Source organism: Pelophylax lessonae (assembly GCF_965119305.1).
Source record: "Pelophylax lessonae genome assembly, chromosome: 1".
NCBI lineage: Eukaryota > Metazoa > Chordata > Amphibia > Anura > Ranidae > Pelophylax > Pelophylax lessonae.
Window position 1 is genome coordinate 664,921,636 of NC_138768.1, and position 23,809 is coordinate 664,945,444.

General features: G+C 47.5%; 1 protein-coding gene across 2 annotated transcripts in view; it reads left to right on the plus strand.

Annotated features, from left to right (window-relative positions):
* Positions 1-23,809, plus strand: part of ARHGAP10 (Rho GTPase activating protein 10) — a 704,315-nt gene that overhangs the window by 299,377 nt on the left and 381,129 nt on the right. For both annotated transcript variants that reach the window (XM_082261305.1, XM_082261306.1), the window contains one exon: positions 7,876-8,005. In XM_082261305.1, the coding sequence (XP_082117431.1) occupies positions 7,876-8,005 (130 nt within the window). The remainder of the gene's footprint in view (positions 1-7,875; positions 8,006-23,809) is intronic.

Sequence of the window (23,809 nt, forward strand, 5' to 3'; positions counted from 1 at the left end):
TTTGTTCATTCCGGGGGTGGAGAATTGGCAGGCAGATTATCTCAGCCGTCAGACTCTGGATCAGGGGGAATGGTCCCTCCATCCAGAAGTTTTCCACCAGTTGTGCCTACGTTGGGGCACCCCGGATGTGGATCTGTTGGCATCACGATTCAACAGGAAAGTACAGAGATTGGTGGCTCGCTCCCGCGATCCTCTAGCAGAGACAGCAGACGCACTGGTCGCCCCGTGGCCAGCTAATGTATGCCTTCCCTCCTCTCGGGTTACTGCCAAGACTTCTTCGCAGGATAGAGGAGGAAGGAATTCCAGTAATCCTGGTAGCTCCGGACTGGCCTTGCTGAGCTTGGTACGCCGACTTGGTCAGACTGGTGGCGGACGTCCCGTGGAGACTTCCTCTCAGGGAGGATCTACTGTCTCAGGGACCGATCTTCCATCTTGCTGTACGATCGCTGGCTTTAACGGCCTGGCTATTGAGACCCAGGTGCTGAAGGACAAGGGATTGTCAGCTTCAGTTATTCCTACTCTAGTTAAAGCAAGGAAAGCGACTTCCAGAAAGATTTATCATCGCACCTGGAAGTCCTACATTGCATGGTGTGAACCCCTGGGGTTCCACCCACGATCTTATTCGGTTAGTCGAATATTAGCTTTTCTGCAACAAGGGGTTGAGCAGAAACTGGCTTTTAGCACTATCAAGGGTCAGGTCTCAGCATTAGCTATCTTCTTTCAGAAGCCTTTGGCTACTCATTCCTTGGTGCGGAATTTCATCCAGGGGGTGCGACATCTGGCTCCGCCAGTGCGCGCGCCGTTACCACCCTGGGATCTTAATTTAGTATTGTCGGTTCTTCAGAAACCTCCCTTTGAAGATATTAGGGAGATTCCTCTACCTACGTTGTCCCAGAAGGTGGCCTTCTTGGTGGCTATCACTTCTGCACGCAGGGTGTCAGAACTGGCCGCATTATCTTGTCGTTCCCCATATCTGGTGGTTCATAGAGATAAGGTGGTTCTTCGTCCGAATCCATCCTTCCTACCAAAAGTGGTTTCAGAATTTCATCTGAATGAAGAAATTGTATTACCTTCCCTGTGTCCTAAGCCCAGTCATCCTCGGGAGTTTGCTTTACACTCCTTGGATGTGGTCCAGGCGATCAGGGTATACTTGAAAACGACAGACTCGTTTCGCAAGACGGATTCACTTTTTGTGATCCCGGATGGACCCAAAAAGGGGTTGCCTGCATCTGCCGCGACTATTTCCAAATGGATCAGACAGACGGTGGTACAGGCTTATTCTATTAAGGGTCGGGAGCACCCGTTCCCTGTTAAGGCGCACTCCACTCGGGCACTTAGTGCGTCATGGGCCTTTCGACATCAGGCGTCAGTGGTCCAGGTGTGCAAGGCGGCTACCTGGTCGTCGGTGCATACCTTTACAAAACATTATAAAGTTGATGTAATGGCATCGTCTGATGCCTCGTTTGGCCGCAAGGTTTTGCAGGCCGCCATGTGAGGAGACCAGTGGTCTACCTCGAGGGTTTTTTTCCGTTGGAATTTTTATTTGAGTCATTCTTTGCTTATAATGAGCCTTTAAAACTTCTAGTTGGCACCGGTTGGGCCTTCTAGATTGGATTTTGATTTCGGTCAATCCCACCCCTCATTTGTGGCACTGCTTCTGGATGTCCCAATTGATGTGAATCAAAGAGGACTACGTCTGTCAATGAGCGACAGAGAAAATTGGATTTTTGTAAGATCTTACCATAAAATCCTTTTCTCCTAGCTCATTGACAGACGTAGTACCCGCCCCTCTATCATTGAGTTGGGTTGGGTTAAATTCTCTGTTGCTGCTTTATAACAGAACTGATTCCTTGTAGCAGAGAGAGGGAGGATATACCCTCTGGGACTGCCCCTAGGGTGGAGCCAGAACGTTTTTTCTTTCTGCCTAGTCCTACTCCTGCGGAGACAACATAACCCAATTGATGTGAATCAAGAAGACTACGTCTGTCAATGAGCTAAGAGAAAAGGATTTTACGGTAAGATCTTACAAAAATCCGATTTTTTTCACATTTTTTTTATATGAAATTCCCCCCCAAAAAAATGTAAAAATCTAAATTTTTTAACATTTTCGGCCAATTTGTTTTATCCTACCTATGTTTGGTAAAAAAAAATCGCAAAAAGCGTATTTTTATTGGTTTGCGCAAAAGTTATCGCGTTTACTAACAAAGGGAAAGATTTTTGTTGTTTTTTTTTTTAACGCGTAATGGCGGCGATCTGCGATTTTTTTTGCGGTACTGCGACATTGCAGCGGACAGATCGGACCCTTGACTGACAATTAACGTCACTCTGCCTGGCAGGGGCTGACCGCCGCAGTAAATCTACTTGCGGCGGTCGGCAAGCGGTTAAAGTCCCCCATTATAATGACATTTCCCATCCTTGCTGCCAATCCTATCTGTAAAAGGAGGTCCGCCTCCCCTTCCTCCCTCTGGTTGGGGGGCCTATAGCATACGCCCAATATTACCTTCCCCATAGTGCCTTCCCTTTTAAGTTCAACCCATAGGGATTCTGCCTCGTCCATAGCTCCATTATTAATATCATCCCTCCTATTTACCTGTACACTGTTGTTAATGTACAGACATACCCCTCCCCCTTTTTTACCTTCTCTATCCCTGCGATAAAGGGAATACCCCTGAATGGTCGCCATCCAATCATGAGAGCTGTCGAACCAAGTCTCAGTTATCCCCACAAAATCTAAGTCCTCCTCAAACATCAGTAGCTCCAGCTCTCCCATCTTGTTGGCCAGGCTTCTGGCATTGGTATACAACCCTCGTAATTTTGACCGGTTGCCTATATCCTCGTTCGATGTTGTTTTTAGGCTGCTCTTTTGATTTTTCCCCATACCCACCCTGGGTTTAGGAGCTCTGAACACCCTATCACTAATGTCCCCATTTGTGCCCTCTGAATCTTGCTTTCCACTGGCTAATTCTACATCTGTTCCCTCCCCCCCATCACCTAGTTTAAAAGCCCCTCTAACTTTTCGGCCCTCTTCTCACCCAGTACGGCTGCACCTTCCCCATTTAGGTGCAATCCGTCCCTACCATAGAGCTGGTGGCCGACTGAGAAGTCGGCCCAGTTCTCCAGGAACCCAAAACCCTCCTTACTACACCAGCTCTTGTTAACTTCCCTAATCTCCCGCTGCCTCTCTGGTGTGGCTCGAGGTACAGGTAGTATTTCTGAAAATACTACCTTGGAGGTCCTAGTCCTCAACTTAGCGCCTAAGTCCCTGAAATCGTTTAGGACTCTCCATCTTCCTCTGCCTATGTCATTGGTACCCATGTGTACCATGACTGCTGGGTCTTCCCCAGCCCCACCCAGTAATCTGTCCACACGTTCCGCGATGTGCCGAACCTGAGCGCCCGGTAAACAACAGACTGTACGGCGCTCACGGTCTTTGTGGCAGATTGCACAGTCTGTCCTTCTAATAATTGAGTCCCCTACCACCAGCACCTGTCTTTCCTTTCCCTTTTTCCCGGGCTCACTGGAGGAGCTCTTCCCCTGGCAGCTAGGGGCGTCGCTCTGCTCCAGCAATGCTGGTCCCTGACTGGTTTCCCCAACATCACGCAACGGGGCAAATTTATTGGGGTGCTCCAGCCCAGGATCGGCCTCCGTCAATCCGCCCACCTCTGTGCAGGCCCCAGCCTGCACCTTTCGGGTACAATCCCAGCTCTCCTTCAGTATGGACATACGTCTCAGTGTTGCCAGCTGCTTCCCTAGATTCAGGACCTGAGCTTCCAGGGAAACAACGTGCTTACACTTTGTGCATTTGTATTCGCCCTCGATCGCGTGATTGAGGAACGTATACATACCACAAGATGTACACCGAGTCGCATCTCCACACCCGCCGGGCATTGTACCTACTAATCTAATCTAATGGGGATTCAGTAATTTAAATCTGTCCTGTGTGGCTGTTTCCTAGCTTCCTAACTCTGCTTTCTCACCCTCTGGTACTCTGTTTACTCACCAATACTTACTGACACTCACGGTCAGTCGCAGAGCACTTCAGTCGCAGGGCACGTCAGTCGCAGGGCATGTAAGTCGCAGGGCACGTCAGTCACACAGTCAGTCGCAGGGCACGTCAGTCGCAGAGCACGTCAGTCGCACCGACAGTCGCAGAGCACGTCAGTCGCACAGACAGTCGCACAGCACAGGCAGTCGCACAGCACCCACTGATACTTAGCTACACAATACTCACTGGCTCTCAAGTACTACCCTACACCCTCAGTCACAGTCTTAAGTCACAATCAAATCACAGTCTTTGAACAAAAAAGACTGTCACTGACAGTCTTTACTTACACCACAGTCTTAACTTACCAAGTGTGTGTCCCTGTGTACCTGCAAGCCGATACTTACAGTGCTTGTCAGCGTTGCCTCACTCCTTCCTCCCTCAGTCAGTCAGTCTTCTGCTCCCTCCTCTGTCAGTTCCTGGTCTTGTCAGCCAGCTAGCTAGTGGGGGGGGGGGAGCTCTCTCTCTGCCTTGGTGTGTGAGAGGGGGGAAGGGGTTTGGGAGCTCTCTCTCTGTCACGGGGGTCCGGTTTTTCCACTCACTCTGAGAAGGGGGGGAGGGGGTTACTGTACTACCGCACTCGCTGCACAGCTCTCACTCTCACTCCCTCACACACGCTGCCTTCTCACACACGCAGCCTCAGCCTCTGATCCCGCGTTCACAGATTCCGTGTTCAAATGAATAGACGGCCTGGTTGTAAAGCTCATATAATGGGTACTTTCCTCTCTCTAAAGCACAGGGTGTAATTTCTCTCTGCTGTTTGGTTCCTTTTTTATCAGCTGTTCTATCAGCTTTTCCCAACATCAAGAGTTAGAAAAAGTGATGGAGAGCGCTTCAGCCTGTGACTGTTATTTACAGCTGTGCTTGTTCTCCATACCGTGTGGGAGTGTGTCTCTTCCCTCCAATCAGGGCTCAGAGCTGTCAGCTCTGTGAAGTCCTCAGATCCTGGCTTCCTGCTGCAGATACACAGCTACAACTTGTGTAGGAGGATTTGTTTTATCTGTGTGTAGCACCCTCCTAGGTAGGTGGTAGAAGAGTATAGTATTTGGGTCTTTCTGCTTACCAGATTGATTTCCAGGTAATTTTAGATTGCTCTCTGCCTACCAGGGAGCAGGATCTTTTGTTAGGGTCTGCTCATGGCAGCTCAGCTTGTCTGAATTTTTCACACTGGTCCAACAGAGAGGCATATTGGACAGTGGGAGGAAACCTGACAAGTGAGGGCACAGGCATTGTTACAGCCCTGGTGATTGGCAGAGGAAAGTGCCTCAGTGCATGCTGTATAAGTGCCAAGGGCACTTGTGCTCTGGTTCTTTGACTGAAGAGCGGGGTCCCGGAGGTGGGGGGGGGGGCAGCTGCCCCTCCTCTGTAGAAGCTGCATGTGGTCTTGGGTAGTCAACCTGAGGGCCTGAAAGTCAGATAGGAGCTGAATCCAGATGTCCTGCAGAACTGACTGGAAGGGAGACACTGGAAAGGATCGGATTCTGCCTACACCGAGTACAGATCTGTATCATGGGGCCTTTCATTTGAGGGCCACCCCTTATGCTAGAAGAGTCAGTGGGATGGGTGTCAGTCAAGGGGATACTAGAGAGTGTCCTGAAGATAAAATAGTTGCATCAAGTCTGCTGCTAGAGAAAGAAAGAAGACTTAATTGTTCCATACAAGTGGAAGTATGGTCAAAGCAATGTGTCGGCTTCCACAAATAACCCGGTGAGGCCAAGTTAGAGTTGTCCTTATCTACTGTGAATAGTTCAAGTTGGAGTATCCCACCATTCCCTTCTCCTATCCAAGTTCCACAATAAATCCAAAGCCAAATACCAATTGAGTAACAATCAGACGGGAGTAAGGGGGGGGGGGGGGGAGATAAGCGAAAGAAAACCCCAGCAACAGTCTGCAGGTAATCAGAGGGATACCTAAGAAGTCAGTCACACAGCAAGCCCTACAGCGATAGTGCTATATGTGTATCACCCAATGTTAGTCACTTCCCTTGCTACATGTGATGGTTTACAACCACTTTCACGCAACGTATGTTAATACACAGCATAATACCCATTCATTGTAATGGCTGGCGTATTTATTTTCCCAGGCAGCCCAGGTGTTGTATACAGCCTGTCACTGACATGATTGGCTGTACTCGTGTATGCCGTGCTGCTGTTCTCGTACTTACGGCGATGCTATCCTAAACACCTTTGCAAAAAGAAAAATAGGCGGTGCTGTGCTGCTGTTCTCATACTGACGGTGGTGCTATCGTAAGCGTTTATGCAAAAAAATAAATGGGTGTATTGCTGTTCTTTTAATGCCCTGTGACAGGCTAAGATGGGTCCTGAGCAAGGCTGTATTGACAAACTATATTGTGGTCTGCAAATGGGTCCAGGACCTGGACTTGGTGGGGCAGGGATGACTAGATATAAAGAAGGGTTAAACAGAGTTGTAAATGCTCTGACTGGTTAGACAGTTCTCGTGTATGGATTCCAGCTACATAATAACTGTTTGCCTGGAGTTTTTTCGTAATGTTAAAAATTGATAGTGCCATGACATGAAAAATAGATATTGCTGCTACTTGGCAATTAGGAAAATTTGAAAATATACAAAAATAATGAATAAAATATTTTTTTCTTATGCGCGATCCACAATCGTACTTTCTTGTTTATATGGTAATGCTACTCAGAACAATTTCTTGTTGAAAAAGCTGCAAGTGTGGCAGCCTAGTGCCATCTAGAGGTACGGAACTGGTATGACAGATGTACTGTACATTAAATCAGAATGTGTCCTTTTTCAGGAAACAGCCAGGAAAGGATTCTACCACCTTGATTACAAATGATAGACCACATTTGGCTTGGGGTGGTGTCAGTAGATAGAGTTGTGGGAAATGGAGAAATTGCCCAAAATCACAATTTCCTACCAAAAAAAAAAAAAAATTAAATGATTTCAATCTTTTATAAAAAGATCCCTAAAAATTGTCTAAGATATACTGTAGGTGCTATAAGATCTTGATTTAGCCATAGGATTTCAGTGTAGGCTACTTTTATTTCAAAAAGGTATTTCGTTTTAGAGTGTTATAGTTAAGAGCATGATTAGGTTAATGGATAAGTTATCATTTTCAGGTCTAGTTTTAAATATTGTTGGCACCATGTTATGCTTGACAACCATATTTCCCTGCTCTGTTTATCTGTGCAGAGTCTAATTAGCAGCCCTTTGTTCCCTGAGGAACTTGGTTCTGGGTGGGTTCTGCCTTCTCACAGCCTGAAGCTCTCCATACAAGCCCGAATGTACAAATTTTACACTTTTGTAAATCTGTGTATAGCTGTCTTAAAGGAGAAGTACAGCTAAAGCTTGTTTGGCTGTACTTCTCCTGTGGATCACAGCAGTGCAGTTTGTTCTGCACTCCTGTGACCTGTTTTCAGCAGACAACAGACTGAAGCCTGCTGTCGGCTGACGTCACAGAGCTGGTCCTGGCTCGGGAAAGACGGTGACCATTTGGTCTGGATCCTCTCACATACCTGAGCCACTGAGAGCCTGAGCCGGCTGGTCTCTCCCTCTCCACAGCCCACTGCTCCAGTGAGCACAGGGAGAGGGAGTCACTCACAGTCACCTGCTCTTTGCTCAGGGAGCTGTGAGAACCGAGTGATAGGTGGTGTTTGATGGCTCAGTTCTCAATCTTAGAGTCGGTGGGGCACCCATGCTGCACATTCACCTAGGTAAATAGGATTTAAAAAAAAAAAAAAAACACAAAACCATTCCAATACTTCCCTTTTAAATAATTATTAATTATGCCCATAACTAAGATCTAGCCTTACTGTAGGAAAATAAGCTATGCTTTTCTTTGTGTTGCACAGACACGGAATCGCTTTGAAGGGACACGGTCAGAGGTTGAAGAACTAATGAAGAAAATTAGAAAAAACCCTCTTGAGCATAAACGTGCAAGCCCGTTTACAATGGAAGGATATCTGTATGTCCAGGAGAAACGTAAGTCTTGGTTTGCAACCCATAATAACATATTTAACATTACAATATACTGTATGACTTCACTAGTTAGACTGGAGAGTAACATTTATGTGTGATTTACCAAGAAGCTGGCCATAGATTTGATTCCTCCATTTACACAAGCAAATTGGATAGAGGACTTCTCCCCACTGGGAACTTGTGTGCTGACAGCAGGAAATCTAAGCCAGCTGATTCAGAAAACTTCTGTCCACATATGGATCAAATTCTGATGCATCTATGGCCAACTTAAAGTGGTTGTAAATTTCAGACATGCAAATTGAACAAAGCACATCCCACTGTAGTGTGTACTAGCACTAAAGTGGATGTTGACCCTCACATAAACCCAGTGAAGTGAACAGCCTCAGATGATACACTGAGATGAAACAAATCGCTCTACATATGTTTTACATATATATCTGCTGTCTTCAGCTTGCTATATTCTTTAGAATGTGCACATTGTGTTAGAACGTTTCTCTTCCTGTTCAGCACTAGGAGTGTAGTCTTGGCAGACACTGTGAGACAGCTGATTGGAGGAAGGCCACACACCTCCACTCCACATAGGCAAAAGAAGGAAGGAATGTGCTGTGAATAGATCAGCTATCTGCTAATCTATAGCACCCACCCCGGCACAAATTTCAGCCTGGTTTTATCTCAGTTGTTGGAGAACTTGTCAGAAGTTATCATGCTGATAACAGAAGAACGGAGCAGGAGAAACATAGGGAACTCAGGGCTTTGGAGAGGGAGAGATAAGAAAACAATACAAATATGTGCCTAGGTCAAATTTAATGAATTAGGTTTACATCCACTTTAATCCAAAGCACTGAGGTTGGTATTTCTTCTCTCTGCATTCTGCATCAGTCACTGATTGAACTCTAAGCCCACATACCAATTTGCAGGGAAACACCTGATCCCCCCTTCAGGACACAGCAGGTGACTCATAGGCTGGCCATACATTATATCATTTTCTTGTACAATTTTCCTTAAGATTTACCAAAACATATAATATGGGGTAAAACCTAAACACTTTCAAGTTGTATTCAATCAGGCAGGCGCTTGCACTACATAGTTGAAGGTAAATCTAAAGAAAATTAAATAGGAATATTGAATAATGTTTAGCCAGCTATAGCCTCAGCTCTGTATGCTTTTCTGTGTCAGTGTGCAGAGGGGGGTGTGTCCACTCAGTTATCAGTTATTCAGCTCCGTGCTCTAACTCTGCAGTGTGTGTTAGAACCCCTATCCCCTGCTTTGTACTGCTGCTTTCATCTGTATGTTTGTAGAAGTTTCTACAGAGGAAATGGCTGCAGATAAACCGGTACAATGTATGTAGGAGGATATGTTTCATCTCTCCTTATCATCTGAGGCCAGTCACTTCACTCGGTATATGTAAGGGTTTACAACCACTTTAAATGTCCATTAGATATTTATCTTTCATTCATTGATGGACACAGCTCCTCCTCTTCTTGACTACGTGGGTTATGCGGCCCCCCTACAGGAGTAGGACACTAGGTAGGAAAGAACTTGACTACGCCTGTGGTGCAGCCCCAGGGGTATACTCCCACTCTCTGCTATAGGTACTCAGTTTTTTCTGCCTAGTTAGGTGTAAGGACCTAGTTCCTTGCTGGGATCTCTGGTCCTGGCGATTTTTCTTTTTAAATGCAATTTTCTTTATCGTACATCATGGAACACAGAGCTATAGTCATTACCATATGGGTTATATGCCACCTATAGGTGAATGGATACTGGCAACCAATCAGAAAGGAAGTTTCCATATATAACCCCTCCTACACAGGAAGTTCCTCTGTTTTTTTTGCCAGTGTCTTAAAGGCGATGGTTGCGGTGGAGAAACTCTCCACATTTTTTATGTTTTTTTAAAGAAGAAGAAAGAAAGATTATGCTACAATCCCTGATCAAAGATCTCTGAATCTAAGGGGATAGCAATCAGATCCATGCAAAAGAGTCAAAGACTAAAAGGTTGGTACCTGAGCCTTGGGAAAGGAGATACAAGTTTTTGCCTGTAATGTTTAGGCACTGGACCCTGGGATCCGGATCCTTGGTAAAACCAACCTCAAAGGTGCTCTTGGCAGGGTGTTCTACAGGTCCAAGGGAGTGTCCCCTCAATACAAGGGGACTCCAGTCCTTGAAGGTCGGCAAGTGACAGAAACTCACCGTGATGGGTGAAGATTGGATTCTTGTTACAAGACAGAATCCTGCGACAGGATTGGTAAGTCCACTTTAAAAATATTTGTATGCACTGTTCCCTTTAAAAGATAACAGATACCGTGTGCCATGTTGGTCTCTATAAAGAGACAATAGGTGTATTTGCTGTATAAAAGCACACCTTGTTTAAACATTTTTTGCTCTACCTGTGCAAAACAGTAGGTGTATCAGCAATGTTAAAGCACACATTGTTTGTTTAAACATATTGTTTTCACCCTGTGCTGATCTCCTGTAAGGTGTATCAGCTGTGACAAAATGCACTTTGCTTAATCTGCTCTCACCCCATGTTGTTTGGCGTACAGATTTTAGCCTTGGCGCGAAAGTGCCCATGTATTTGTCTCCTTCGAAAGCTCTGGCAATGCAACCCCTTCAGTGGTGTGTCTGTGGTGAAGGATCGTTTGCACGCGCGAATATTCACCATTTAGGCAAAGCATATGCATGCATGAGGGACGTGTCATGACGCGTTTGGCGTAGCATGCCGCGCATGCGCAGTACAAGCGCAAACGGCGCAATTTCATATGGAAGTGTTTTCAGCGCGCAAGCCTCTGTCAGAGGCTGGAGGGGACACAGAGCAGCAGCAGCTGGGTTGCGTGAGTCACTGTGGGTGCATGTTTACAGATACGGTCTGGTTCTGTTATTTTGGGATAATCAGTGCTGTGTGTGATAAGCTGTACAGCTTGGCACAAGCTTTCAGTACACTAAAGTTAGTACCGCAAGTTTGTCTTGTCTAAGAGCAACGTCCTCCCGAAAGAGGAGTGGGGGGGGGGCACAGCTTTAAGGGGCACTGTGGTGCCGCCGACAGGACTTGAAGATCCTAGTCGTGCTTCCTCTGTGGTTACCTCCCTTGAAGGGCCAGATGCGACTAGCCTATATGAGCCATTATGGTTGTCAGGCATAGTAGCCACATCTAGTGCTTCTGCCGCAGCATACGTCACCAAGGATGATTTGGCATCAATGTTGGCCGGCCTTGAGGGTAAGATTGCTGGCATGATTGCAGCATCGCAAGGAGGGAGGAAACGTGATAGATCCCCCTCCCCTGAGCCACTCCCTGAGTCAGTTCAGAATTGGGCTGAGGATGTGGAAGAAGTAGCTGTAAATTACCCTGTAGAAGGTCAAGCTGAGGTTTCCACTTCTGGGGAGTCAGGACCTGAGGAGTCATACTCGGCCTCTCAATCCCAGAGATTGTTGATTCAGTCTCTCACTAAAATAGTCATGTTTGCATAAAAAATGACCTCCCTTAGAGATGTCTGAAGTCTTTTTCTTCTCTAGGCTCATTGCACCCTCCTCATAGTCCTCAGGTTTTTCCCTTACATTTGCTCTTAGAGCAGGTAATGTATGCTAAATGGGATCATCCTGATAGGATTTCTGTTCCTCCCAAAATGCTTTCACTATTGGATCCTATGGAGGAAAAAAACACGAAAATGGAGTATATCTTCTGTGGATGCTGCCATTTCTTTTGTTAACAAAAGTTTAACTTGTCCTATGAATAATGCCCAGGTTTTAAAGATCCAGCTGATAAGAAGTTGGAATCTTTGCTAAAGGCCTCCTTTGCTGTTGCAAGGTCTGCGATACAACCAGCAGTAGCAGCTATAGGAGTTTGTCAGTCTTTAAAGACCATATTAGTTTCCAGGATGGTTCCTTCTCAAGTAGAGTCTGTAGAAGATTTGACAGATCTACCTCGCACTTTGTTTTGCAGTGGATGCTCTTAAAGCGGAGTTCCGGGCACAAAAACGATTTTTTTTTTGTGCCCCTCCGCTAGGTAGAGCTCACCTGAAAAGGAATTGGATAGTTATTTTTATTTTTTTTGTTTACTCACCTTTTTATTGAAGATCGTAAATACTCACCTATGACTGCTTCCTCCTCCAACGCCGAGGCTCACCCCGTCACTTCCTGCCTCGCGATGATTCCTGGGAGCTAAACGTCATAGCTCCCAGGAATCAATGCGACGGCACCGGCCCCGCTCGTCATTTCCGGGCGACGCCGCATTTCCCTGCTAAACAGCTTCTGGGCATGCCCAGAAGCTGTTTAGGAATGCGGCGCCGCACCGGAAGTGACGAGAGGGGCCGGTGCAGTGCATTCTGGGACACGAAGACGCGGAAGAAGACAGAGAAGAGGGCCGCGCCGGCTTCAGCTGCCCACAACAGAGATGGAAACGCTGTGGAAGAAATTTTCTAAGTAAGTATTTCTTCTAAAAGGTAAGTGCGAACCGGGACAGATCAGAGGCTAGCCATTGTGGAATGTGCTAGCCCTGACTGTCCCTGGGGTATGTTCAGCAAAAAATCATTTCTGTGCCCGGAACTCCGCTTTAAAGACTCCATACAACAAATGTCACGGTTTGCTCTCAGTGCATATGCACAGAATCCCATGGCTAAAAATCTGGTCTGTGGAACTACCATGTAAAAAGTTTCTGTCTGGTTTTCCCTTTCATTGAGAATGCCTATTTGGTGATGATCTGGATAAATATATCCAAAAGATTTCAGGGGGGAAGAGTTGCTACCTGTTAAGAGGAAAAGCAAACGTCCTTCTTTTAAGATTCCCAGCACTCAGACTCCCAGTGCTTCTAATCCTAGGCAGTTGCGACAGCCCCAGCCTTCTGGATCTAGAGCCAGGCCTTCAGGGCAAGGGTGGAAGAAACCCTGGGCCCAGAGATCTACCAAGTCTACCTCTAAGCCTACCTTGTGAAGGGGTGCCCCCACTCAATCGGGTGGAATTTCACGTGTTCCCGTATCTTCGGTTTGTAAAATCAAACATACCTGCAGATAGTCTAAAAAGATCTCTTTTTCAGGCTCTGGACGGACCATTTAAGGTCTCAAAGAGTGATTACAGAGGTTCCAGGGGACAAAAGATTCTGGGGTTTTTACTCAAACCTCTTCTAAGTCCCCCAAGCAAAACTGAGAGGAGACCTATTCTGGATCTCAAATCTCTAAACCAGTTTCTAAACATTTATACTTTTACGTGCCTATTTTTCAAGCCCATCAAAGGTTTTTAAGCTTTGCACTAGAAAACCTTAATTTTCAGTTTTTGGCCCTTCACTTCAGGTTGGCAAAGGCTCCAAGAGTGTTCACCAAGATCATAGCTCCAGTATTGGCCACTCTAAGGTCTCAAGAGATATCAGTGATTGGATATCTATTACTAATAGATCGGCTTCGGCTCAAAGCTGGAATCTTTTCCAGACGGTTCAGCTCTTAGAGCTGGATTCTGAACTTGGCAAAGTCAGCATTACAGCTAGTCCAAAAGGCAAATAGAAACAAAAAAAGGGCGCACCGACCTAGCGCATTATCCTCAATAATAGGCTTTTTATTAAAGTAACATATAAAATGGCTACTCATAAACACAGATGGAAAATAGTCATATCAAGCTCAGTTGCTCCAGTATCAGGAATAGTCCATGTATTAGTCCATAATCCTTTTAAGATGAATGCTGACGCGTTTCGAGGCTCAGCCTCTTCCTCCGAGCCACTGTGTCATGACCTACTCATACGTTTAAATAGCAATGTATTGCTCAAATCTCTTCCTCAAATTTCGGGAGCCCCTCCCTCTAGGGGTGTGGCAGTGGTACTACATCCCTCCCTCTTGTAGCACTGCCATTTAACCCCCAACAGGGTTGGTTCATAGAACCCATGTAGTAAATGCACCACAGTTACATTATCAAAACAAAGTAAAACAATTATACATACAATTAAATGAACTTGATCTACAGAATGCATCTACAATGTAGCTGCATTCTGTAGATCAAGTTCATTTAATAGTTCATTTATATAGTGCTACAAGAGGGAGGGATGTAGTACCACTGCCACACCCCTAGAGGGAGGGGCTCCTAAGATTTGAGGGAGGAGGTTTGAGCAATACATTGCTATTTAAACGTATGAGTAGGTCATGACACAGTGGCTCTGAGGAACAGGCTGAGCCTCGAAACACGTCAGCCGTCATCTTAACAGGATTATGGACTAATACATGGACTATTCCTGATACTGGAGCAACTGAGCTTGATATGACTATTTTCCACCTGTGTTTGAGTAGCCATTTTATATGTTACTTTAATAAAAAGCCTATTATTGAGGATAATGCGCTAGGTCGGTGCGCCCTTTTTTTGTTTCTTTTTGCCTTTAGTACTGTTGGACTACCCCAATCCTTTTGGGCAGCAAGACCTTTGCCATCCGAGACGCCATTTGTGAGTCCCGTGGGGAGTGTGGTCGGGGAGCTTGGATTCTAAGCGCAGGAGAAGGGTGGTATCCCCTTATTGTTTTGTTACAGCCAGTCCAGCGTCTGGAATATCTGGGTTTCCTTGTGGACACAATGCAGGCAAAGATATTCTTGCCATCAAGAAACAAGAAAGGTCACAAACCTGAAGGATCTGGTTCAATCCGTAAGAAGGCAAAAGTATCCTTCGGTACGTCTTTGCTTGAGGTTATTAGGGAGGATGGTGTCCTCATTCGGAGCAGTTTCCTATGCTCAATTCCATGCCAGACCTCTACAGGACAATATTCTGTCAGCATGGACCAGAAAAGTCCAGTCCCTAGACTGGTGCATGTCTCTGGTAATAAGAGTACGTCAGAGTCTAATTTGGTGGTTAATGACCAGAAATTTGGTGAAAGGGAATTCCTTTCTTCCAGTAGCCTGGAAAGTAGTGACTAAAGATTCCAGTCTCTCGGGCTAGGAAGCAGTTCTGGAGGAAGCCACTGTCTAGGGAAAGTGGTCTGGGGTAGAAAAGTCTTCCCATCAATGTTTTGGAAATCTGAGCAGTTTGTCGGGCTTTAAAGTACTGGACGCCCAGACTTTGGGGTTACCCTGTCAGGGTACAATCCAAAAATGCCACAGCTGTGGCTTATATCAACCATCAGGGAGGCATCGAAAGTCAGTCAGCCTAGAAGGAGGTGAAAATGATCCTATCCTGGACAGAAAAATTAGTTCCATGCCTTTCCATTTTCATTCTAGGAATAGAAAACTGGCCGGCAAACTTTCTAAGTCGTCAACAGATGTTTCCGGGAGAATGGTCCCTACACCCCTAAATGTTTTCATTGATCTGCCAACGCTGGGGGGTCCCAGATGTCGATCTATTGGCATCCAGGTTCAACAACAAGTTAAGGAGACCAGGGATCCACTCGCAGTCAGAGTAGATTCCTTGGGAGGAGTTTTTTTCCCTGATCTAGGCCTTTCCTCCGGTTCTGCTGCTGCGGCGTCTGTTACACAGAATCCAGCTAGAGGGGAAACCAGTAATCCTGATAGCTCCAGCATGGCCGAGGAGGTTTTGGTTGGCACAAATTAAAAAATTGGCAGTATCAAGGCCTTCGGTTCTTCCACTGCATCCGAACCTGCTCTCTCAAGGTCCGATATTCCACCCTGCTTTACAGTTTCTAAATTGGACGGCTTGGCTATTGTAGCCTTGATTTTGAAGGAGCGGGGGTATATCTGGCCCTGCAGTTTCTACCCTGATAAATGCTAGAAACCCAGTCTCTAGAGGCATTTATTACAGATTTTGGAAATCTTACATTACCTCGTATGAGGCAAAGAAATGGCATCCCCACAAATATATTGTCAGGACAATTCTAGCCTTCTTGCAAGTAGGGGTAGATATTAGCCACTATTAAGGGTCAAATTTCAGCTTTATCTGTCTTTTTCCAGAGACTGATCGCTTCACATTCCTTGGTTCAAACATTCGTTCAAGGGGTATTACGTATGCTTCCACCAGTGAAGCCACCATTGTGTCCTTGGGATCTAAATTTGGTGCTGGCAGTTTTACAGAAAGAGCCTTTTGAGCCCATGGGGCATACTCCCCTGGTTCTTTTGACCAGAAAATTGGTCTTTTTGATTGCAATAACTTCAGCCAGAAGAGTATCAGAACTAGCAGCTCTTTCTTGTAAAGAGCCATTCTTGACTTTACATCAAGATAGGGTAATTCTACGTCCACACCCAGGTTTTTTTTGCCCAAGGTGGTGTCCGCTTTTCTTTTGAATCAGGGTATTATACTGCCTTCCTTCTTTCCAAATCCTCAAACAGCAGAGGAAAAGTTATTACATTCTCTTGATGTAGTACGTGCATTCAAGATTTACATGAAAAGGTCAGCTTAGATTCTAAAGACCAACCTTTTGTTTGTGCTGCCAGAAGGGCCCAGAAAAGGACAGGCAGCATCTAAGTCTACAATTTCTCTTTGGATTTGCCAGGTTATTATCCAGGCGTATGGTTTAAAAGGGAAGGTTCCACCTTTTACGGTAAAGGCACACTCTGCCAGAAGAGTGTAATGATTCGCGAACCTTAATCAGGCTCAAAATAGATTTCCGATGCTGGGTCTAATTTGGTACTTGTAGTGCATGCACGAGGAGATCACATTGACACACGTTGTTCAGGTAAATTATACTTCCTGTTTATTTCTAATGAACAGCGAGTTAAATAGTTAGTAGGCGGTGTTATATGTTAGTACATCATAAGCATAATATTAGCATAATACTGATTATTTGCAGCTTTCTGATTAGTCATGTCCATTATAAGGTAGTCCCCTTCGAGTTTATGAAAGTTATCTTCTCTTGAAGGCACCGTGCCAAAGCGCCATCTTCCTCACAAAATTCCATTTCGATGGAGGGGGTATCTAGTAACGGCCATTTTGAGTAAGGAATTCAGAAAAAGGATATGTACATGTACAGAGAAACAGACATAGAAAAATATACATTTTGCTTAATTCACAAGTGTTCATTGCATTTCTTCACAAGAGTAGGTGCCTCTTGGGCAGTTCGCCATCAAGCTTCAACGGCTCAGATTTGCAAGACCGCGACTTAGTCGTCAGTGCATACGTTCAGTAGATTCTATCAAGTGGATGTTAGGACCCGGAAGGAGTCTGCATTTGGCCACAGTGTTCTGTAGGCAGCTATGTAGATCTTGTGGGGTCTGATGGCGATATTTATGGTGTCCCCCTCCCCTCAAGTGCATTGCTATGGGATGTCCCATATGGTAATAAATACGGCTCTGTGTCCCATGAAGTACGATAAAGAAATATGGATTTTTGTTACAGCTTACCTGTAAAATCAATTTCTTGGAGTACTCCTGTCTTGTATGTGATGTTTATTGCTTGCTACAAAACTGAGGTTATATAGGGGGACTTCCTGTCTGATTGGTTGCCAGTTTCCATTCACCTATAGGTGGCACATAACCCATATGGTAATGAATATGGCTCTGTGTCCTGCAATGTATTCCAAGAAATTGATTTTACAGGTAAGCTGTAAGAAAAATCCATATTTTTCCTCTTTATTATTTTGTTCCTTTTGAGAATCTACAACCAAGTGTCAGACTGGGCGACAGACTGGATAATCTAGATCCAGAGGTTCCCCCCAGTCGAGCCAACGAGCGTGTGCTAGGTCGGCTGCATCATAGTCCCTCTGGATGGGAGCTGGCCTGCAAGTTAAACGTCTTGCGAGGGGGCATACAAAAATTTTTTGGCGTGAGTTGCAGCGTTCCTCCTGGCCAACAGCACCCACATTACGATGGAGCCATATTCTGTCCAGAGCGGTGCCCACCCTGTTCCTGGTGTGGTAAGTAGCTGTCCCCCATCTACCCCTGGAGGGTTTTGGGGTGGACTTGGGCCCCTCCGTGGGATGGTTGGACCCTAGGGCCCCCCTCCTTCCCAGGCAGCCCCCTTTCTTGGTGGTCTTCTGCAGGCCCTTGTCACCCCTCCATCTGCCCACACCCCCCAACGGGATGGACATACCTTTTTAGGTCTGTCTGGGTGTTGAGCTAGCGATCGGGGTCGATGGGGAGCGCGCCGTCGGCGACCTGACGATCAAACCTCAGCAGGTATATAACCCCCCTCTCTGCTCTAGGTATTCAGTTTTATTCTGTCTAGTCAGGAGTAAGGACCTAGGCTCCCAGCTGGGATCTCTGGTCTTAGCAATTTTCTTCTTCCTAACATCTTTTTTGTTTTCTCTCGGGAGATCTACAATCAACTGCCAGGCTGGGTGACGGGCTGGATAATCTAGTCCCCTCAGATCAGCCAGTGAGCGTGTGCAGACCGCAGCTATGCGCTAGGTCAGCCTCATGGACAAAGGCTTGCCCGCAAGTTAAATGTCTCGCACGGTCGCCTACGACCGGGCTTGGGTCTGAGTCACAGCAGTCCCTTGGCCCACAGCTCCCCAACTTCGGTGGCGAGGAGTTCTGTGTTGAGCGTTACCTGCACCATGGAAGGTAAGTACAAACACCCCCCCCCCTTTTGGTGGTTTTCTTTGGGGTGGACGTGGGTAACCTCCAGGGATGGTCAGGTTCCCTCCTCCCAGTGTAGGAGACCCCTAGGTATAGTGCAGGGGGGTCCCAGTGCAGAGTGCACAGCAGAGTCTCCCCTAACGTGTGTCCTACCTTAAGGGGGATTCCCTTGCAGAGGGTGCAGGTAAGATCCTAGTGTTTGTAGCTGATGGTGGCCATTTTTCCTCAGTCTAGCAGGTCTCTGGTTGGCGGACATGTTTGTGTAGCCAGATAATGTCACAGGGCCATTTTCCCTTAGTCTGGCTGGTCCCCGGTTAACGACCATGTTTGTGTAGTCGGATGATGCACGGGGGGCATTTTCTTTTAATCTGCTGGAGACAACTTGAAGCCTCGTGGGGATGCTGAAGCTCCTCCTCTTCCTCCTTAGTTTCCTCTTCCTGTGCCGGGGACATATGAACAGGGATAGTGTCCATGATGATGCTGGGTTTGAATTCTCGGCGCTCCACCGGTCGGTAGGGTGAGTTTTTGAGGGTCCCTGTTATCTCTCTCTCTGCTAATAGATATCCTGAGCCTTGAAGGGATCCTTTAGTGGTGCCAAAAGATCGTTTTTGTACTGCAAGTGGAACCTCAGAATCACATCTCCCCCACTGACCTCCTTATGGAGATGGCAGGTCCCTCGGTTCCCCAGCTTCCCATGGTTGCACTGACGGCAGTCCTGCAGTCCTTAGTGTCCACGGTGGAAGTAGCGTGTGGGCAAAGGCCCAGGAGGAAACGTCCCCCGCCTTCCCCTGCTCAGGATATCTTATCTGATTCTGAGCCTGATGCCGCCGTGGACGCAGCCCGTCCAAGGGGATTTAATATCACACCCCCTGATACATCTGATGATGAGGAGGATTCCTCTATGGTCACAGCAGCGAATGAAATAGCGCTGGTAGACACACTTATCACTGCAGTGCATGGGGCTTTAAAAATTGAGGATGCGGCTGATGTAGCCATGGACGTGGCTGTGTCGTTTGGTACGCACAAGTCACGTCTTACTCCAAAGTTGTTTCCTTATGTGCCTTATTTTGACAGGTTTTCCTGTAAGGAATGGGAACAACCAAAATTACCCTTTGTACTCCCCAAATGTGTTGCTGTATGTTACCCTTTTTAGGAGTCACTTTTAAAAAAGTGGGCTAGTCCACCAGTGGTGAACCCTCCTGTTTCCTGGTTCAATAAAGCAACCATGATCCCAGTAGAGGAATCCCCGTCCTTTAAGGACCCGGCTGACAAGAAAGCGAAGCGCGCAGCATGTTTACCATGGCTGGTTCGGCAATGTGGCCAGTCTTTGCCTCCGCCCTGTTGTCTTAGACCCTAACTGAATGGGCCAAGCATTTGCGCCAGGGCCTGGGGGGTGGGGTGGGGGGGGGGGTGAGCAGGTCCCCGCTGCTTATGTTGATTTAGCGGACCAGTTGGTCCATGTGCTGCAGTTTATTTGTGATGCAGCTTTGGATACAGCTCCTGTGCTGTCCAAACTTTGTTTCAGTGGTGGCGATTAGGCGCGACCAAGCCTCTAAGAAAGCTCTCATTGATCTGCCCTTTCAAGGCGATCGCTTGTTTGGGGCTAGCCTGGATGACATAATTAAGGGTACCTTGGGGGAGAAGAGCACCTTCCTGCCACAGTCAAGGAAAGGGAAGGAGCCTCGTCGCAGATGGGGACCCTCCTTCTCAGCCCATAGAAAATTATTTTGTGTTTCTGGGACAGAGAATAAAGGGAAATAGATCTTTTAAATCTTCCCCGAGAGGTTCCAAACATTCTTGGTCGGGTAATACAAGAGCTAGCTTTCCCGGACCAGCAGACAAGACTCCTTCCGCATGAGAGTCTTCCCTCACCCATTATTGGGGTGGGGGGCATCTTCGCTGGTTTCCGGCCCCGTGGACTTCCTTAGCATCAAGGAGAGCCGCAAAATGTTTCTTTTGTGGGTACCCAGAAAGGGGGACAAAGCTTGTCCTTTTCTGGTTTTGTAGGTCCTGAGTCTCCTTGTGCGGATTTAATTCCTGCAAAGGTTCAGGTGATGTCTGAACTATCTAGGGTCCTCCCTATCCCTGTCCAGGGCATTGATTTACCTACTGTAGATCTGGTTTTAACTCTGCTGTCACACAGATAGTTCTCTTACTCATTTTGTGCACAGGTTCTGAGTCTGGTGGTATTCACCTTCAAGACAGTTCTGTTTGCACAGTCCTACAAGCAGTTCCTTTAGCAGGTTAGACTCCACAGAAGGATACCAGAGTTCGTGACGAGATCACGGGATCCTATGACAGACTCCGCAGGTGGCCAAGGGCCACAGTAAAGCCAGTATCATCCTCGGCTAAGCCTTCTTCCGCAGTTCCTGCGAGGAATCAAGAGGGAGGATCTTCCTATCATCCTGGTGGCTGTAAATGTCCCTTGGGGGCTTCCTCTCAGAGACCAGTTGTTCCCAAGGGCTGATCTACCATCCTGCTTTACAGTTGCTGGATTTAATGGCTTTGCTATTGAAAGCCAGGTACTGAGGGATAGAGGTCTGTCTGGATCCGTGATCCCTACAACTGTATGGTGAAGACGAGGAAGTAGTCTTCCAGCAAGATATACCATCGTAGGTGGAAAGCGTCATTTCTCTTGCGTCCTCCGACAGTCGCCACCTCCTCTAAGTCATCACTGTTGGGTATTGACTTCCGCTCCGCAGGAGTAGCTAGGCATAAAGACTTAGTCAAAAGAACAAAGGCATTTGCATATACACACCCATGGGGGCTGTCCCATCTGGTCAATACCCCCCTGCAGTGACCACTCCCAACTCAGTTTTAATCTGCCTAGCATCAGGAGTAGTTAGGCTTCCCTGTGCTGGGGCTACAGTCTCAGCCTATCTAATCTTCTTTTTTATTTGATTTTCTTTTGAAAATGTCAGTTTTCTCTTACTTTACTAGCTGTTTATTTTGTCAGCTTTAGTTTTAGTCGATTCTTCGGATGAAGATGGATCATGCGGTGCTGGGATTCGGACTGACCGCCCTGGTTCCCCAGGGCAGAGGGTCAGATGGACCCCCAGCCCGCCATCGAGCGTTCGGCTATGGTTTGCCCTGGCACTATGAACAACCCATCCCTGTTCGCAGCAGGGATGCAGCCGTGAGGTGGCTACCTCACAGGACACATCTGCGATGCTGCAGTGTCATGTCCCTGGCAAACGGCACTCCCTGTCATATGAAGACAGCGGCTTTCCGTTCATAGAGGCACCCCACGCCATCTGGTACAGGTAAGTACTTCTGTTTGGGGCCTCTGTCTGGGGTGGCAGTCCTGTGTTGCTGTGTGTCCCCCATGTCTGTACCTGTGTGACTGCCTGATGCGGTCCCTGCGGGGATCGCTTGTGCATGCGCTGCGGTGCTGTATGTTTTTGGGGGTCCCCTTCCCTGTGTCACTTCTGTGCTTGTTGGGGGTGCAGACTGTGTGTGTGGCGGCCGCAGCAGGGTAAATCCACGCGGTCCGCCATTTTAGGTATGGGCAGGCATGTTTGGCTTCTCTATGGGCAATCTACATGCTGTTTTTGGAGCCATCCGCCGCCATTTTGCGGTAGCCGAACGATCGTTCCGACCGCATGTCCGGCGGCCATTTTGGCGGAGGCCTCCCATGCAATCCTATGGGGCAGCCATTTTCCCTGGGTCATGCAGCCTATAAGTTCAGCCTACTCTAGCAGCACTTCCTTTTCCTCTGAAGCAGGACACTCAGTGGCAACACTCTGCGGGGCTCTGCAGGTTATTGCTCTCAATATCTTTCTGTATTGTCATTTCTGGCTCCGTTTTTTTCTCTCCTGTTTGGGGGTCTTTGTCACTGTAGCTGAAGCGGTGGGCTGCGCACTCCGCGGCGCTCTTAAAGGGACAGTACTAACTTTATTGCACTGTTGTTTTTTGTCACCTTGAGCAATGGATTCTCAGGACAGCAAATTCTCCCCAGCTCTGGTGGGGGTCCTCAGTTCTCCTGTGGCCCCTCTGAGGCCTGATTTGGCCGCTGTAGTGGCGACCTTGGTGTCAAACATGGAAATGCTGATGGCTGAACGTGCTGCTAAAAAGAGGCCCAGATTGTCTCTCTCCTCTTATTCAGATGGTGATATGGCTGCTGCTGCTGCGAGCGTGCCCTTTTCAGGGTCTCGCTCATCCTTGGACCTGCTGGGGTCTGAGGGGGAGGCAGAGGTGGAAGGGGTTGATACCTCTTCCCCGGGGTCGCCTGAAGAGCGGGTGACCATGGATGAATTAATCGTTACTGTTAAGGAAACACTACATTTGGAGGATGAGCCCTGTCCTCCGGGCGTTGTGTCCTTATTTGGGACGCACAGGGACCCGCAAGTTGGCGCAGGTTTTTCCCTGCCCCGCTGAGTTTCATTACACTGTTAATGAAATGTGGCACACGTTAAAACGTCCATTCCTGGTGCCTAGTCGGTTCAAATTGCTTTATCCTTTTGCACCGGCTACGGAATCACGATGGTGTGTGCCTCCACAGGTAGATCACAGGTAGATCACATTGTGGCCGTGTTAAACAAGGCTACCTTGGTTCCTTCTGAGGATACCCCGGTTTTCCGGGATCCCACGGACCGATGGTTGGAGTCTCTAGCCCGCCATTCCTATACGGTGGTGGGCTCGTTACTCAGACCCGTTTTCGTGTCCGTTTCGGTGGCTCAGGCGGTGGCTGATTGGACTAAGGTGCTTAGGAGCAACCTTGTGTCTGATGATGTTCCGCCTGCCCGGCTGGAAATGGTGGATCAAATCCACCAGGGAATCATGTATCTGTGTGATGCGGCCTTGAACGAGGCCCCTTTAGTAGCACGCCTCTCTAGTGTCTCGGTACTTAACCGGCGACTGATATGGCTGAAGAGCTGGTCGGCTGACCAGTGCTCACGGAAAACAGTTGCTGATTTTCCCTATGCTGGCTCTCGCCTTTTTGGCGAGGCGTTGGATACCCTGGTAAAAGGCGTCATGGGGGGCAAGAGCACCATGCTGCCCCAGAACCCAAAGAACAAGTCCATTCGAGGCAAGCGGGGTTCTGCACCTAGATCCACTCAGGGGTCCTTTCGTGCCTTTCGGAACCAATCCAAGCGCAAGCCCTTCAAGGCCCAGGGCAGTCAGAAGAAGCCTTGGGCGGGTAAGCAGAAGTCCGGCAATGCCGGCTCGGCGGGTCATTCCGCCTCTGCCTGAAGGGGCGCCCTCACCCATTGCAGGGGTGGGGGACGTTTGCGCGGTTTCCTCCAACCTTTGCTGCTCCGGGTATCGGACAGGTGGGTTCTGGAAATCGTTCGATCGGGATACAAGATTCTTTCCCTCAAATCTTCAGTTGCCTCCGGGGCGTCTGCAGGACCTGCATCAAGCGGTGCAGGACCTTCTCGCTCAG